The sequence below is a fragment of the Alexandromys fortis genome, unplaced genomic scaffold (assembly GCF_014885135.2).
Source record: "Alexandromys fortis isolate MF-2015 unplaced genomic scaffold, M_Fortis_MF-2015_v1.1 scaffold_337, whole genome shotgun sequence".
Classification (NCBI taxonomy): domain Eukaryota; kingdom Metazoa; phylum Chordata; class Mammalia; order Rodentia; family Cricetidae; genus Alexandromys; species Alexandromys fortis.
The window spans coordinates 493,772-510,116 of record NW_026068253.1 but is presented as its reverse complement, the minus strand read 5'-3'; the positions used below and the strand labels follow the sequence as shown (position 1 = coordinate 510,116).

At 36.3% G+C, this 16,345-nt stretch overlaps 1 protein-coding gene across 4 annotated transcripts in view; it reads right to left on the bottom strand.

The window, feature by feature from the left end:
* The window catches only part of Cdh7 (cadherin 7), a 151,123-nt gene that overhangs the window by 6,266 nt on the left and 128,512 nt on the right, over nucleotides 1–16,345 (bottom strand). For 3 of the 4 annotated variants that reach the window (XM_050131463.1, XM_050131465.1, XM_050131464.1), the window contains one exon: nucleotides 9,512–9,763. The exons of the other annotated variant lie outside the window; for it this stretch is intronic. In XM_050131463.1, coding sequence (XP_049987420.1) covers nucleotides 9,512–9,763 — 252 coding nt within the window. The remainder of the gene's footprint in view (nucleotides 1–9,511; nucleotides 9,764–16,345) is intronic. 4 annotated transcript variants of the gene reach the window in all.

Here is a 16,345-nt window from a genome sequence, read left to right as displayed (position 1 = left end):
CTTAAAAAGGAAATGAGAAATTTTCTCAAAAAAAATAGAGGAAAAAATTTGAAGCCATCAGTAAATCCCTTAAAAAAATTAAAAAAAAAAAAAACAAGAAAAAGCAATCAAACATATGAAAGAAACTAGTCAAGACTTGAAAACTGAAATAGAGACCATAAAGAAAACACAAGCTGAGGGAATTATAGAAGCAGAAATCAAGAGAAAATGATCAGAAACTGCAAATGCAAGCATTAACAGCAGAATACAAGAGATGGGAAAAAATCTTAAGTGCTGAAGATACAATAGAGGAAATAGACTCATTTGTCAAATAAAACATTAAATTTTTAAAAGGCTTAAACCAAAATATCCAGGAAATATAGATAAGAAAAGACCATGCCTAAGAATAATAGGTATAGAGGAAGAGAAGTTCAACTCAAAAGCACAGAAAATATATTTAACAAAATCATAGAGCAAAACTTTCCCAACTTAAAGAAAGATATGCCTATAAAGATACAAGACGCTTAAAGAACAACAAATAAACTTTATCCAAAAATGTCCACTAGCCACATGATAATCAAAATACTAAACATATAGAATAAAGAAAGAATATTAAGAGTTGCAAAGGAAAAAGAAAAATAACACATAAAGGCAGACCTATCAGAATTACACCTGATTTCTCATTGGAGACAATGAAAGCCTGAAGGTCATGGTCAAGCATTATACAGACATTGAGACCAGAGATGACAGCCCAGACTATTATACCCAGCAAAATTTTCAATCTCCATAGAAGGACAAAACAAGATATTCCATGACAAAATCAGATTTAGCCAATATCTAGCCACAAACCCAGCACTACACAAAATACTAGAAGAAAAATTCCAACCCAAAGAAGTTGACTACATCAACAGAAGCACAGACAATTGATATTCTCATATCAGCACATCTCAAAGAAGGGAAAAACTCACAAATTAACATCACCAGCAATGAAAACTAAATTAACAGGAAATAGCAATCACTGGTCATCAATCTTAATATAAATGGACTTAATTCACCTATAAAAAGACACAGGCTAACAGATTGGATACAAAAACAGAACCCATCCTTTTTCTGCATACAAGAAACACACCTGAACCTTAAAGACAGACATCATCTCAGAGTAAAGGGTTGGGAATAAATTTTCCAATCAAATGGACCTAAGAAACAAGCTGGTGTAGATATCTTAGTATCTAACAAAATAGACTTCAAACTAAAATCAATCAAAAGAGACAAAGAAGGACATTTCATATTAGTCACAGGAAAAATCCATCAAGAGGAAATCTCAGTTTTGAACTATGCCCTAGGGCACCCTCATATGTAAAACAAAGACTTCTAAAGCTTAAATCATACACTAAACCCCACACAGTAGTAGTAGGAGACTTCAACGCTCCACTCTCACCACTGGACAGGTCAGTTAGACAAAAAAAAAAAAAAAAAAAAAAAAAAAAAAAAAAAGAACAAAGAAATAAGGGAACTAACAGAGGTTATGACTCAAATGGACATAACAGATATCTATAGACTAGTCCATCCAAATATAAAAGAATATACCTTCTTCTCATAACCTCATGGAACCTTCTCAAAAATTGACCACATACTTGGCAATAAAACAAACCCTAATGGATACAAAAATGGAATAACCTCATGGATCTTACCTGATCACCATGGCTTAAAACTAGTGTGTAGCAATTTCACAGAAAATTAGGAAACAGCATGCCTCAAGACCCAGCAATATAACTTTTGGGTATATATCAAAAGGATATGTTCATAGCAGCATTGTTTGTCATAGCCAGAACCTGGAAACAACATAATGCCCCTCGATTGAAGAACGGATAAGGAAAATGTGATACATTTACACAATAAAGTGCTACACAGCAGAAAAAAAAATAATGACATCTTGAATTTTGCAGGACAAAGGATGGAGCTGGAAAACATCTTTTGAGTGAAGTAACCCATACCCAGAAATACAATTATCATATTACTCACACATAAGTGGTTTATAAACAGAAAAGCAAATAAAACCAGTCTACAAATCACAATCCAGAGAACCTATACAACAATGAGGACCCTAAGAGAGACATACATAGATCTAATTGACATGGAAAGCAGAAAAAGACAAGATCTCCTGAAAGCATTGGAACCTTGGGGGAGGGTTGAATAGGAGAGGAAAGGCATGGGGGGGAGCAGAGAAAAATGTAGGACTAAATAAAAATCAATATTTTTTTTTTTTAAAAGAGATTGAGGTCTAATTCCTTATGTAAGGTAAAATAGAAACAAAGCTGACTTAGAAAAACAATAAAATTAGAAAAATAGGTGAAGATAAGACCAGGGTATAGGAATGTATTTCAAGATTTGATAGTTCTATTGGGATTTCTCATTTCAGCTGTTCAGTAGGAGATGGAGTATATATAGTGAGGGCTGATGTAAAATAATACTAATTAGGATTCTGCAAAAACCATGAAAAATAGATCATTGTTATCATGTCTCAAGACATTTAAAGGTTTAATTACAACTAAAATTCATCTTTCTTTAGTGAAAATGAGTATCTCAAGACACTTTTTATTTAAATGTGATCATTACAATTATTTCATTTGAATCTAAATTAAGACAGAGCAAAACTGTTCAAACTATAATGAATATTTTATACACAAGTACAATTTGTGTGCTATATTTTGTACCAAAATATATTATTGACATTAATATATGTAATATCAAGTGTGTTTTCCCAAGGTCAGAAGTAACTGGAGTATACCATATATATTAAACATCCTGAATTAAGTCAAGATCTAGAAACTCATCTCATGAAACAGATAACATTCGTGCTTTTACTGTGGTAGCTACTAAGCTAGAGATATTTAATCACTTCCCAGCAGCATGTTGGTATTTCATGTTAGAAGTTATATTTTGAGGAACAGATTTTCAAGACTATTTAGAGGAAGCTTGTTTCCTCCCTTCTGCTGCTTCTGATAGGTTTCTGAGTCTAATCTGTATTTGCCTTTTGACTTTGTGCCTACTTCCCTAATATTTTGTTTGTTCTAAGAAAAGGGGCATATCCTATAGTCAGATTGATGACTACCTTAAATGTCACCAAAAAGTTAGAACCTTCATCCAGCAACTGATGGAAACAGAAGCAGAGATTCACAGTGGAGCTTCCAAAGTCCAGCTAAAGAGTGGGAGGAGTGAGAATATGTGCAAAGAGATAAAGACCATGATGGTGACACCCACAGAAACAGTTTACCTGAGTTCGTGGAAGCCCACCACTTCCAAACTAGTCCCTGTGAATGTGGGTGACAGTTGTATAACAGGGGCAGACTGAGCAGCAACTGACAGTGGCACCAGGATTTATCCCTACTGCTTGCACTGGTTTTCTGGAATCCTTTTTTTTTTTTTTTTTTTTTTTGGATGGATACCTTGCTTGATTTAGATATAGTAGGGACAGTCTTTGTCCTTCCTCAAAGCAATATGTCTTACTCTCTCTGAGGAATGGGTGGGGTGGGGTGGGGAATGGGAAGAGGGGAGAGAGTGGGAACTGGAATGGTATGTAAAATGAAAAAAGATAGTTTTATTTAAAAAAAATAAAATAAGAGGCAGGCAAATATCTGTGAGTTTGAGGCCAAGCTAGTTCCAGGACTCCAAGGTTACAGAGAAACCCTGTCTCAAATACTTCTCCACAAAAAAATAAATAAATAAATAAAGTAACAAAAAAAGAAAAGGGGCATTAATAACAATATTTGCCTTGAAAACAGTTTATGAGCATTAAATCACATAATGTTTTAAAAAGGCAAAGTACTTGGGTCAATGCCAAGGTCATTGCATTAGCTTATGAAGGCAAACCATTCCTCCTTTCTGTTTTCTGCTTCCTTTAAGTAGGAACATATTTGCTCTCATAAAATAGCAACTGAGATATTGTATATTTTCTCAGATATTAATGATAGTTAAGTATTATAGATCACGACAAATAGTACAGTTTTTACATGTCTTCTGCTTTCATCCACATTCTCAATGACTTAGTAAACATTTTTGCACATTAGTAAAATTCTGACTCTGCTTAAAAGAACCAGACCAAGAAAACATTTTCCAGTTTAACAGAATCATAAGCAGCCTCAGCAAAAGAAGGCTAAAACTAGTTCATATTTCTAAGGTTGTAGAAGCATAATGAAATGATAAATGACAGCTGAATGTCAAGCTGCCCACTTTAGAAATGTTGGAATTTTAGCTAGAATGATGAGTTTCTATAAACAGCCCCTTATTCCAAGGCTTATGGAGTATGACACTCTGTATGAAGAGCAAAGAGCAGGAAGGGAGACTACATCACTTCAAACACTTGAAATTATGGTCCAAGTACAGAAACAAATAGAACCTAGTAGAGTAAATATAGCAGAAGACTCAGTAAGAATATATAGGTATTCTTGGGCAAAATAAGGTAATCTAACTGTAATATTCCCAAACTATTCATGCAATTGTCAATGATGAGAAATACTTTAAATGAAAGCAGGTAATTTTTTTCTGAATTTCTGAAAGAACTACTTCATTAATGACTTAATATGTCAGTTGTACATAGTTTTCTTTCTTTAAAATGTTTCTATTCAGAAAAAAAAACTTCATTTGATAAAATAGGAATTTAACTATTATAATACATAGAACATAACTGGTACTGCTCTTAGTTATAGGCATAATTTTTCTTTTTATAAATATTAAAATTCTTTCAATATATCAGCTAAACTTTACTACATGAGGAAAAATTAAAGTGGTTATTTGACTTCCATATGATCAAATTTGAAGTTGAATGTTGTGATTTCACTCATGATGTACTCAGTTTTAATATAAGAAACCTCATATTCTGAGTTTGGGGGTATTTCTTTCATTTAGAATATTGAGGTGTAAATGTGATTCCAACAGAGAGGTGAGGGCAAGCAAAAGAAAAAAATACTCAAAGATTGAAAAAATATAGATAGAGGTGGAGACTGACATGTCTATATTTCCACATCAAAGAAACAGTTTACAGAATTGGAAATGATTCTTAGCAACTCCACATATGATAGAGCGCTAATATACAAATATAAAAAGAACTTGGAAACTAGATATAAAAAAAAAACAAATAATCCAATGAAAAATAGGGTAGAGATCTAAACACAGAATTCTCAATAGAAGAACATCAAAAGTTTGAAAAACACTTCAAGAAATGCTCAACATCCTCAGTCTTTAGGGAGATGAAAATTAAAACTATGATGTGGGAGTGATTTATTTCTAATCTGTTGCTTTCATTGGTTAATTAATAAAGAAACTGCCTAGGCCCATTTGATAGGCCAACCCTTAGGTGGGTGGAGAAAACAGAACAGAATGCTAGGAGAAAGAAAGCTGAGTCAGGTAGTCGCCATGATTCTCCCACTCCAGAAAGACACAGGTTAAGATCTTCCCTGGTAAACCACACCTCGTGGGCTACACAGATTATTAGAAATGGGTTAGATTAATATGTAAGAGCTAGCCAATAAGAGGCTGGAACCAATGGGCCAGGCAGTGTTTAAAAGAATACAGTTTCCATGTAATTATTTCGGGGTAAAGCTAGCCGAATGGAGGAACGTAGCCCACAGCTCCCTATTACAACAAAACTAGTTTTGGATTCCATCTTATATGTGTCAGAACAGTTAAGATCAATAAAATAAGCCATAGCTCATGCGGGTGAAGATGTGGAGTAAGAGAAACAATTTTCTATTCCTGGTGGGGAGAAAACTTGTACAAACCCTATGTAAATCAATATAATATCTTCTCTAAAAGTATAAAATTTATCCATTTCAAGTCCTCGTTATACCATTCTTGGATTTATACACAAACATATTCTGTCCAACCACAAGGACACTTGCTCAACAATGTTAATTGCAGGTTTATTTATAAAAGCAAGAAATTAGAAAAAAAAAAGATCATAAAGAAAATGTGTTGCATTTACACAATAGAGAATTATTCCGCTTTATAAAAAATGAACACCATGAAATTTGAAGGCAAATGAATGGAACTAGAAAAAAATTATACTGAGTGAGGTGACACAGACTCGGAAAGACAAATTTGTTATGCAGTCACATAAAGGGAGATGTTAATCACTGGGTTAATAAAACAAACAAACAAACAAACAAAAAAACACACAATCTATAGACCCAGGGAGGTTAGGCAAAGAGAGGATGGTTAGAGGGGATACAGAATCTCCCTGAGTGAGGGAAATAGAATAGATTTTACAAGCAGAATAGAGGCAAGTGAAAATGGGGGGGGGGATAACATAAGGGATGAAGGAGTTAAGGAACAGAGTGTAGAATGATACCCAATTTGGGGAAGGCATTTGAGGGTGTTGTGTTGAAACCACATGCAGTGGGAAACTACTACAAAATATTTTAGTACTTTTATGAGATCCTGACTGGGAGAAGTGGCCCTCTGACTCTTTTGCCTGCTCTTGGGACTCTTTTTTATTGTTGGGTTGCCATGTTCAACTTTGATGTGATCATTTTTGCTTTGTCTTATCATGTATTATATTGTTACCTTTTATTATTTCTTAGAAGCCCGTTCTTTTTGTTTTATCTATTGCTTGTTTTTTCTGTTCATTTTTTCATTTTATAACACAACCAAACTTTCTCCTCTCTCCCCTGTTCCAAATTTCTCACCCAATCCCCACCCCAATCCAGTTCATCTCCACTGTTTCTCTGCAGCTGTATGTCAGTATCCCTTGGATTTCAGCAAGCCATGGTATATCAAGATGCATCAAGACTAGGCATCTCCTCTTCTATTAAGGCTGGATGAGTCAACCAGTAGGAGTAATGGGTCCCAAAATAGTCCATGCTCCTACTCATAGGAGTCCAACAAGAAGATAAAACTACACAAATGTAATATATAGGTGGAGTGCCTATGTCAGTCCCATGCAGTTTCTGTGAGTCCCTGTGAGCCCAGGTTAGTTGATTCGGTAGGATTCCTTGTGGTATCATTGACACCACTGGATTCTACAATCCTTCCTTTCTCCCTTTCTTCCACAGTATTCCTTGAGTTCTGCCTCATGTTTGGCATTGAATCTCTGTATTTGTTTCTATAATGTGATGGGTAATGCCTCATTGATGCATTGATGAGTACAGCAGAATATCATTAAGAATCATTGCATTGGCATTTTTGTCATTCCTGTTTTGACATTGCCTGTTTATATGGAGACAATCATGGACACAACACACCCCACACAAATACACACACACTGCAGCTATCCAATATCCCCTACACAAGTACACACCACAAGACCCCAAAATATACATATGCACACAGTCACAACACACAAACCAAAACATAACTTCACACACATGCACACACCACAAATCCCTCACACCTCACAGTCAAGATACTCACACACTCAAATACACACACATATCACAGAAAGAAAGAGAACCAAAGAATAGATAGTAATAATCTATTTCTGCCTGTCCCACACTGCCTCTCTCTTATTTTTCAAGTCAGGGTTTCTTTGTATATCCCTGAGAGAGTACAGTCAGCTGTAACTTGTTCCAGAAAGCATAGTATAATGAATTGTGTGTGTGTGTGTGTATTAAATTGTCAAAGTTTAAAGTGTTCTACACATTGTCTACCTCTAATCTTCCCTTCCCATGATTTGGTTTTCTCAAAGTAAAGACATTGTCTATAATAGAATGATGGTTTTATAACTTATGTTGTTATTCTACTTTTATAAAGTAAAAGTAAATATTCAATTTTGCTCATTATTATTTTCACAAGCCAAATAGATCAATATACATTAATTCATGATGCCACCATTTTTTTATATTTACTCTTAGTCAATATAGTCTAATCACTTTTTAATTGTGAATTATCAGTTATTTTTAAGAAATTTCTGACTCCTGTTTATAGATATTTAGAAAGAGTGGTATGATTGTTTTCTCTAGATTTATTCATATAGTTGGGGTTATTGAAGACAAAATTTCTATTTTATGAGACTATTTACACTGTATTAGCAGCTGAGTCTTATTTAACTTTATTAATAGAGTGAGGACTATTGTTTCATCAATTACATTTAAAGACAAATAGAATGCTCACTATGGGTAGGCATTCGGTTCTGTGCATGAATTATCTTATTAAACTCTTAAATCTTTACAAGACTAGTCATCTGAGTTCATCTTTGAGATTATGAAGCTACTCTGAAGAAAAACTAGCACTCCCCTTGTGAACACCTAATGAACAACATAGGCAAAGAGTAGTATACAGGTACATGCTTCCCCAAATCTATCTGAAGCAGCAGGTCATGCTGACTTCCACACCTAATTCTGCTTCTATAAACATATGTTGCAAATTTATTTCCTAATTCCAGTAAATCACAAGGAAACACATGACACACCAACAAATGCAAATTTAAGTGCTTGTCATTCTTGTAGAAACATACACTGTGAATTAAAATGTTGCTTTTGAATAAACTTTTTCATTATCCAATGACCATATTGGATAGACTCCAATATTAAAAACCATGCTGTACAAACTCCTACGCAAATATAAGCAAATGTAGTTCAGTCAATAATAAGTTAATATTAGGAAAGTAGAATTAAATATAACAATAATTCTCAAGAAATTATAATACTTGTATTGCCAGAACTTAATTATTGTAAATACCAAAATAAACACTCACTGAACATATTTATTGATAAATCTGTCCATTATGTCATTTCTCAAATAAGCATACTATCAAAACAGCAGTGAAAATACCCCTTCTCGTCTATTATAATGCTCATGTAAATATTTCTCACACAAAGGAACAGGATGAGGTAAAGTTCAAAGTAAACTAATAAAATCACCATAGTAGTTAATTTTTCCTGGGTTTTATGTTAAAATGAATTTCATATTATTTTATTATATTTTGTGCTTTGAATAATACTGCAAGTTTAAAATATAAGTAATGAGTGTTAAAATAACACTGGTGAATTATTCACATATCTTTGTAAATACACTCAAAAGAAATAAAAATAAAGTAAGAAAAGATGTGGTGTTTGTTTTGGCAACTGCTCCTATAAAGAAAAAAACAAATCCTGGAAACAAATTAAATGCCCTTCAACCAAAGAATGGATAAGAAAAATATGGTAAATTTATACAATAGAGTACTACAAAGCAGAAAAAATGACATCTTGAATTTTGCAGGAAAATGGATGAAGCTAGAAAACATTATTTCAAGTGAGGTAACCCAGCCACAGAAAGATAATTATCATATATATTCACTCATAGGTGGTTTTTACACATAAAACAAAGAAAACCACAATCCCAGAGAACTTAGACAACAATGAGGACACTAAGAGATACTTACATAGATCTAATCTACATGGGAAGTAGAAAAAGACAAGATCTCCTGAGTAAATTGGGAGCATGGATACTTGGGGGAGGGTTGAAGAGGAGGAGAGGTAGGGAGGGAAGCAGAGAAAAAAAAATGTAGAGTTCAAGGAAAATCAATAAAAGAGAAAGAAACACAAATAGTACATACCGAATAGTGTCAAGACACAGGCCAGTATTGCTATCAGAGCCCCAGTGCTGAGGCCAGCAGGTAGAACATAAGCCTCTGCATTGCAGGTTTGTGCTACACCATCAACATCACAGTCACAGACTCGAATGGTAAGGGTGTTGGTACTACTTAGTGAAGGAGATCCACTGTCCACAATAAAAATTGGCAGATAGTAAACTGATTGTTCCTGCCTGCGGAAGCCATTTCTCCTCGTAAGTATTGAAGCTGTGTTGTCTAGAATTAAGAACAAAAATGTATAATAAGCCTTAAAATGAACTTTATCTTCCCAAACTTAAAGTAAATCTTTTTTTTATTTTGCTCCTTAATAATAAAACATATATAGCATATATTTTTCAGCATCCCTCAAAAAATTTCTTTGGACAGAGAGATAAATTTTCTATGGAATTCATCTACGGTATTCTTGATACTCTACAAATAGCAAAGACACAATCATAATGTAAAATTAAGTGTTTTATTAAATGGAACTTTTATATATTTTAATATTTTTTGTAACTAAAATTTCAGACCATATACTTATAGAAAGATTGGTAACAATTTTCAGTTAGTAGCCTCTCCTATTTTAGCATCATTTCAAGTTCTTCCCTTGTTTGACAGGTTGCCATATTAGCCACAAACCCAGCCTTACAGAAAGTACTAAAAGGAAAACCACAAACCAAGAAAGCCAACAACACCATAATAACAAAGACATATGACAACCCTCTGCCAGCACAACTCAAAGAAGGGAAACACACAAACACTACCACAAGAAAAAAGTAGCCAGAGTTAACAACCACTGGTCATTAATACCACTTAATACCACAGGACTCAATTCACCTATAAAAAGCCACAGGAAAATTACAGGCCAAACTCACTCATGAACATTGATGCAAAAATTCTCAATAAAATACTGGCAAACTGAATCCAAGAACACATTAGGAAAATTATTCATTATGATCATGTAAGCTTCATCCAGAGATGTAGGGCTGGTTTAACATACACAAATCTATCAATGTAATCCAACATATAAATAAACTGAAAGAAAAAAAAAAACATATGATCATTTCAATAGATGCTGAAAAAGCATTTGACAAAATTCAACATCCCTTTTATGATAAAGATCTTAGAGAGATTAGGGATACAAGGGTCATACCTAAATATAATAAAAGCTATTTACAAGCAAGCTATTTATAATAATCAAATTAAATGGAGAAAAACTCAAAGGATACCACTAAAATCAGGAACACAACAAGGCTGTCCACTCTCTCCATACCTCTTCAATATAGTGCTTGAATTTCTAGCAATAGCAATAAGACAACATAAGGGGATCAAGGGGATTCAAATTGGAAAGAAAGAAGTTAAACTTTCATTATTTGCAGATGATATGATAGTGTACATAAGCAACCCCAAAACTCTACCAAAAAACTGCTACAGCTGATAAACACCTTTAGTAATGTGGCAGGATACAAGATCAACTCAAAAAAATCAGTTCCCCTCCTATACATAAAGGATAAGGAAGCAGAAAGGGAAATCAAAGAAGCATCACCTTTCATGATAGTCACAAATAGCAGAAAATATTTTGGGGTAATTGTAACCAAGGAAGTGAAAGATCTATTTGACAAGAACTTCTCCGAAGAAAAAAAAAATGAAGAGGATACTAGAAAATGGAAGGATCTCCCTTGCTCTTGGATTGGGAGGATCAACATAGTAAAAATGGCAATTCCATCAAAAGAAATCTATAGATTAAATGCAGTCCCCATCAAAATCCCATCAAAATTCTCCACAGACCTTGAGAAGAAAATAATCAACTTCATATGGAAAAACAAAAAGTCCAGTATGGGCAAAACAATCTTATACAACAAAGGAACTTCTGGAGGCATTACCATCCCTGACTTCCAACTCTATTAGAGCTACAGTATTGAAAACAGCTTGGTATTGGCATAAAAACAGAGAAGTTGACCAATGGAATTGAATAGAAGACCCAGATTTTAATCCACAAACCTATGAACACCTTATTTTCAATAAAGGAACCAAAAGTATACAATGAAAGAAAGAAAGCATCTTTAACAAATGGTGCTGGAATAACTGGACGTCAACCTATAGAAGAATGAAAATAGATCCATATCTATCACCATGCACAAAACTCAAGTCCAAGTGGACTAAAGACCTCAATATCAGTCTGAACATACTGAACCTGATAGAAGAGAAAGTGGGAAGTTCTCTACAACACATGGGCACAGGAGACCACTTCCTACATATAAACCTAGCAGCACAGACATTAAGGGCAATATTGAATAAATGGAATCGCCTAAAACTTTACAGAAGCTTCTGTAAAGCAAAGGACACTGTTATTAAGACAAAAAGGCAGCCTACTGACTGGGAGAAGTTCTTCACCAACCCCGCATCAGACAAAGTTCTGATCTCCAAAATATATAAAGAAATCAAGAAACTAGACTTTAAAATGCTAATTAATCCAATTAAAAAATGGGGCACTGAAATGAACAGAGAATTCTCAACAGAAGTTCAAATGGCTAAAAGACACTTAAGGACATTCTCAACCTCATTAGTGATCAGGGAAATGCAAATCAAAACAACTTTGAGACACCATCTTACACCTGTCAGAATGGCTAAAATAAAAAAACACCCAGGATAGCCTTTGCTGGAGAGGATGTGGAGTAAGGGGAACACTCATCTATTGCTGGTGGGAATGCAAACTTGTGCAACCACTTTGGAAATCAGTGTGGCAGTTTCTCAGGAAATTCAGGATCAACCTACCCCAGAACCCAGCAATACGACTCTTGGGAATATACCCAAAAGATGCCCTATCATACTACAAAAGCATTTGTTTGGCTATGTTCATAGCAGCATTATTTGTAATAGCCAGAACCTGGAAACAACCAAGATATCCTTCAATGGAAGAACGGATGAAGAAAGTGTGGAATATATACATATTTGAGTACTACTCAGCATTAAAAATAAAAAGACTTCGTGAATTTTTGATGTGGGAGTGGTTTCTTATTAATAAAGAAACTGCCTAGGCCCCTTGATAGGCCAACCCTTAGGTGGGTGGAGTAAACAGAACAGAGTGCTGGGAGAAAGAAGCTGAGTCAGGGAGTCGCCATGGTTCTCCCACTCCAGACAGACACAGGTTAAGATCATCCCTGGTAAGCCACCTCCTGGGCTACACAGATTATTAAAAATGGGTTAGATTAATATGTAAGAGCTAGCCAATAAGAGGCCAGGCAATGTTTATATGAATACAGTTTTCGTGTAATTATTTCGGGGCATAAGTTAGAGCTAGCTGGCAGCCGGGAGCTGGGGTGGCACGGAAGCGGCCCACAGCTCCTCACTACAAAGTTTGCATGCAAATGGACAGAAATAGATAACACTATCCTGAGTGAGGTAACCCAGACCCAAAAAGATGAACATGGAATGTAGTCACTCATAATTGGTTTCTAGCCATAAATAAAAGTCTTTGAGCCTATAATTCGTGATCCTTAGTGAAGCTAAATAAGAAGGTGAACCCAAAGAAAAACAGATATTTATCCTCCTGGATATTAGAAGTAGACAAGATTGCCAGGCAAAAATTGGCAACTTGAGGGTGGGGTGGGGAAAGGGGAGATGGGGAGAGAAAAGTGAGAAGGGGAGGATGGGGAGAGCTTGGAGGAATGGGATGTTTGGGATAAAGGAAGGATGGATATAGGAGTAGGAAAGTATATATCCTAAGGGAGCCATTTTAGGGGTGGCAAGAGACTTGACTCTGGCGCACTTCCCAGGGGTCCAGGGTGATGTCCCCAGCTAGTTCCTTAGGCAGCTGAGGAGAAGAATCCTGAAATGGCCCTGGCCACATTGATGAATATCTTGCATATCACCATAGAACCTTCACCTGGCGATGGATGGAGATAGAGACAGAACCTACACTGGAGCATCGGGCTGAGCTCTTGATGTCCAAATGAGGAGCAGAAGGGAGAACATGAACTAGGAATTCAGGACTGCGAGGGGTGCACCCACCCACTGAGAGGGTGTGGCTGATTTAATGGGATCTCACCAAGGTCTCCTGGACTTGGATTCAAAAAGCACGGGATAAAACCAGACTCTCTGAACACGCCGGACAACGAGGTCTGCTGTGAAGCCAAGCATGGGGTTTTGATCCTACTGCTTGTACTGGCCTTGTGGGAGCCTAGCCTGTTTGGATGTTCACCTTCCTAGACCTGGATGCGGGGGAGGGGGGGGGACACCTTTGACTTCACTCAGGGCAGGGAAACCTGACTGCTGTTCAGACTGGAGAGGGAGGAGGAGGGGAGTGGTGGGAGGGGGAGGAAAATGGGAGGCGGGGAGGAGGCAGAAATTTTTAATAAAAAAAAAAGAAAGAAAAAAAGAATGGGGAAATGTTAGGGATTAGAGTCTTCTATTAGATGCAAAGTTCTGATGGAAGGAAATGTCTATCAATGTTAATTAACCAAGGACAGGTGTTGAGTAAGAATAAAGCCTTGATGGAAAAAAAAAAGGCACAGGTTAAGACAATGGATACAAAAATAGGATCTGCTGTTTACAAGAAACACACCTCAACTTCAAAGACAGAGTAAAGTGTTGGGAAAAGAATTTCCAATCAAATAGACCAAAGAAACAAGCAGGTGTGGCTATACTAACATCTAACAAAATTGATTTCAGACTAAAACAAATCAGAAGAGATGGTGAAAAACACTTTATACTCATAACAGGAACAATTCAACAAGAGGAAGTCTCAATCCTGAATATCTACACCCCTAATATAAAAGCACCCACATATGTAAAAGAAACATTACTAGAACTCAAAGCATACATGAAGCCCCACACTCTAATAGTACGAGATTTCAACAGTCTTCTCTCACCAATGGACAGGTCAATCAGACGCCACTGAGACGGTGTGACTGATCCAATGGGAGCTCACCAAGGCAAGGTGGACTGGGACTGAATGAGTATTTGATCAAACCAGACTCTCTGAATGTGGCTGACAATGAGGGCAGACTGAGAAGCCAATGATAAGGACACAGGGTTTTGATTCTACTTCATGTAGTTTTAAAAATGAAAAACAACAAGCTAACATCAATTGCATATTAAGAAGCACAAAGTAATAATTTCATATTCAACTGTAGCAAAAAGCTAACCATAATTTTAGATTAGATAAAATATAAAAGGATCAGTTTGTATTTTATCTATTTTTACATTTGCAGATTTTTGAGATGGTTACCGAAATCTTAATGTTTTACATTTAATAACACAATGAATTTTTAAATTTCATTAGCTAGGTAATTAATTAAACATGAACATTTTTGGGAATATTGTTTTTGTTTCTGTACAGTTAATAATACACATGTTGAGCTTCACCTGTACTGAGGAGATTCATCCAGTGGACCCGCCCTTTAGTGAGATCCTTGGCCAGCAAGAGATTCTGTGCCTGTAATAAGGAGACCTATTCAGACGGGTAAGTGTGTGCTCGCCTGGCTGGCCGGATGCCCCAGAAACAGAGTACAGGCCCCCTCCAATTCCCTAAATGTTTATGGTCATTCAGCAGGGCATCTCCCTGGCTACTGGCTTTCTCTACCCCATTTCATCTTACCCCCAAGCACCTCTTTGCATCTGCGAGGTCCTAGGATCCCTCAACTCAGCCTGCTTCAGGGCTGAGGGTCTGAGGAGACAGTGGTGAGTGCTCCTGCGGCTGTGGCTTCTTTGTTCCACACAAACCTGCCCCCTCCAAGCCTGCCCTTTTGTCTGTGAGGTCCTTGGCTAACAAGAGGACCTGCACCTGTACTGAGGAGATCCATCTGGAGGAGGAAGTCTGTGCCCGTCTGGCCAGCCGGACACCCTGGGAATGGAGTACAGTCCCCCTCCAATTCCCTAAACATTTCTGGCCATTCAGTTGGGCATCTCCGCTGCTACTGGCTTTCTCTATTTACCCCAACCCATCTTGCCCCCAAGCACTCCTTTCCATCTGCGGGTTCTTAGATCCACCACCCTAGCCTGCTTCAGGGCAGAGGGGATCTGAGAGCCAGCTCCAGTGTTGAGGAGACATAAGAAAGGGCAGACCAAGAAAAACCTCCAAGTACACAGTCAGCCACCGCAAAGATTGGACTAAAATTCCAAGATTCTTCTGGCCACATTTGAAGGAAGGGACAGACAGGCACCAATGCAAGAATTCCTCCAACAACTCGAAAAGCAACATGATAACACCAGAATCCAGCAAACACACAACAGAAAGACTTGAACACCTTAACACAGAATAAGTAGAAGAAATCAACTTTAAATGTAACATTATAAAAATTATGGAGACCCTTGAACAGAAAATAAAAAAACTCACTTAAAGAAATGGAAGAGAAGATGAACAAAAAATTAGAAGAAATTAATAAATCCCTCAAAGATAGCCAAGAAGCCAAGAAAAAGCAAACAAACAGATAAAGGAAACAATTCAAGACTTGAAGACCGAAATGGAGGTAATAAAGAAGACACAAACCAAAAAAGGGATGGATATGAAAAATGTGGGTAAATGAACAGGAACTACAGAGACACATATAACCAACAGAATACAAGAGATACAAGAAAGAATCTCAGGGGCTGAAGATACTATAGAGGAAATAGACACACTGATCAAAGAAAACAGCAAATTCAACAAATTCTTAACACAAAACGTCCAGGAAATCTGGGACACCATGAAAAGACAAATCCTAAGAATAATAGGGTAGAAGCAGAAGAAGAAGTACAGCTCAAAGGCCCAACATTTTATAGAAGAAGACTTTCCCAACTTAAAGAAGGATATTCCTATGAAGGTACAAGAAGCATACA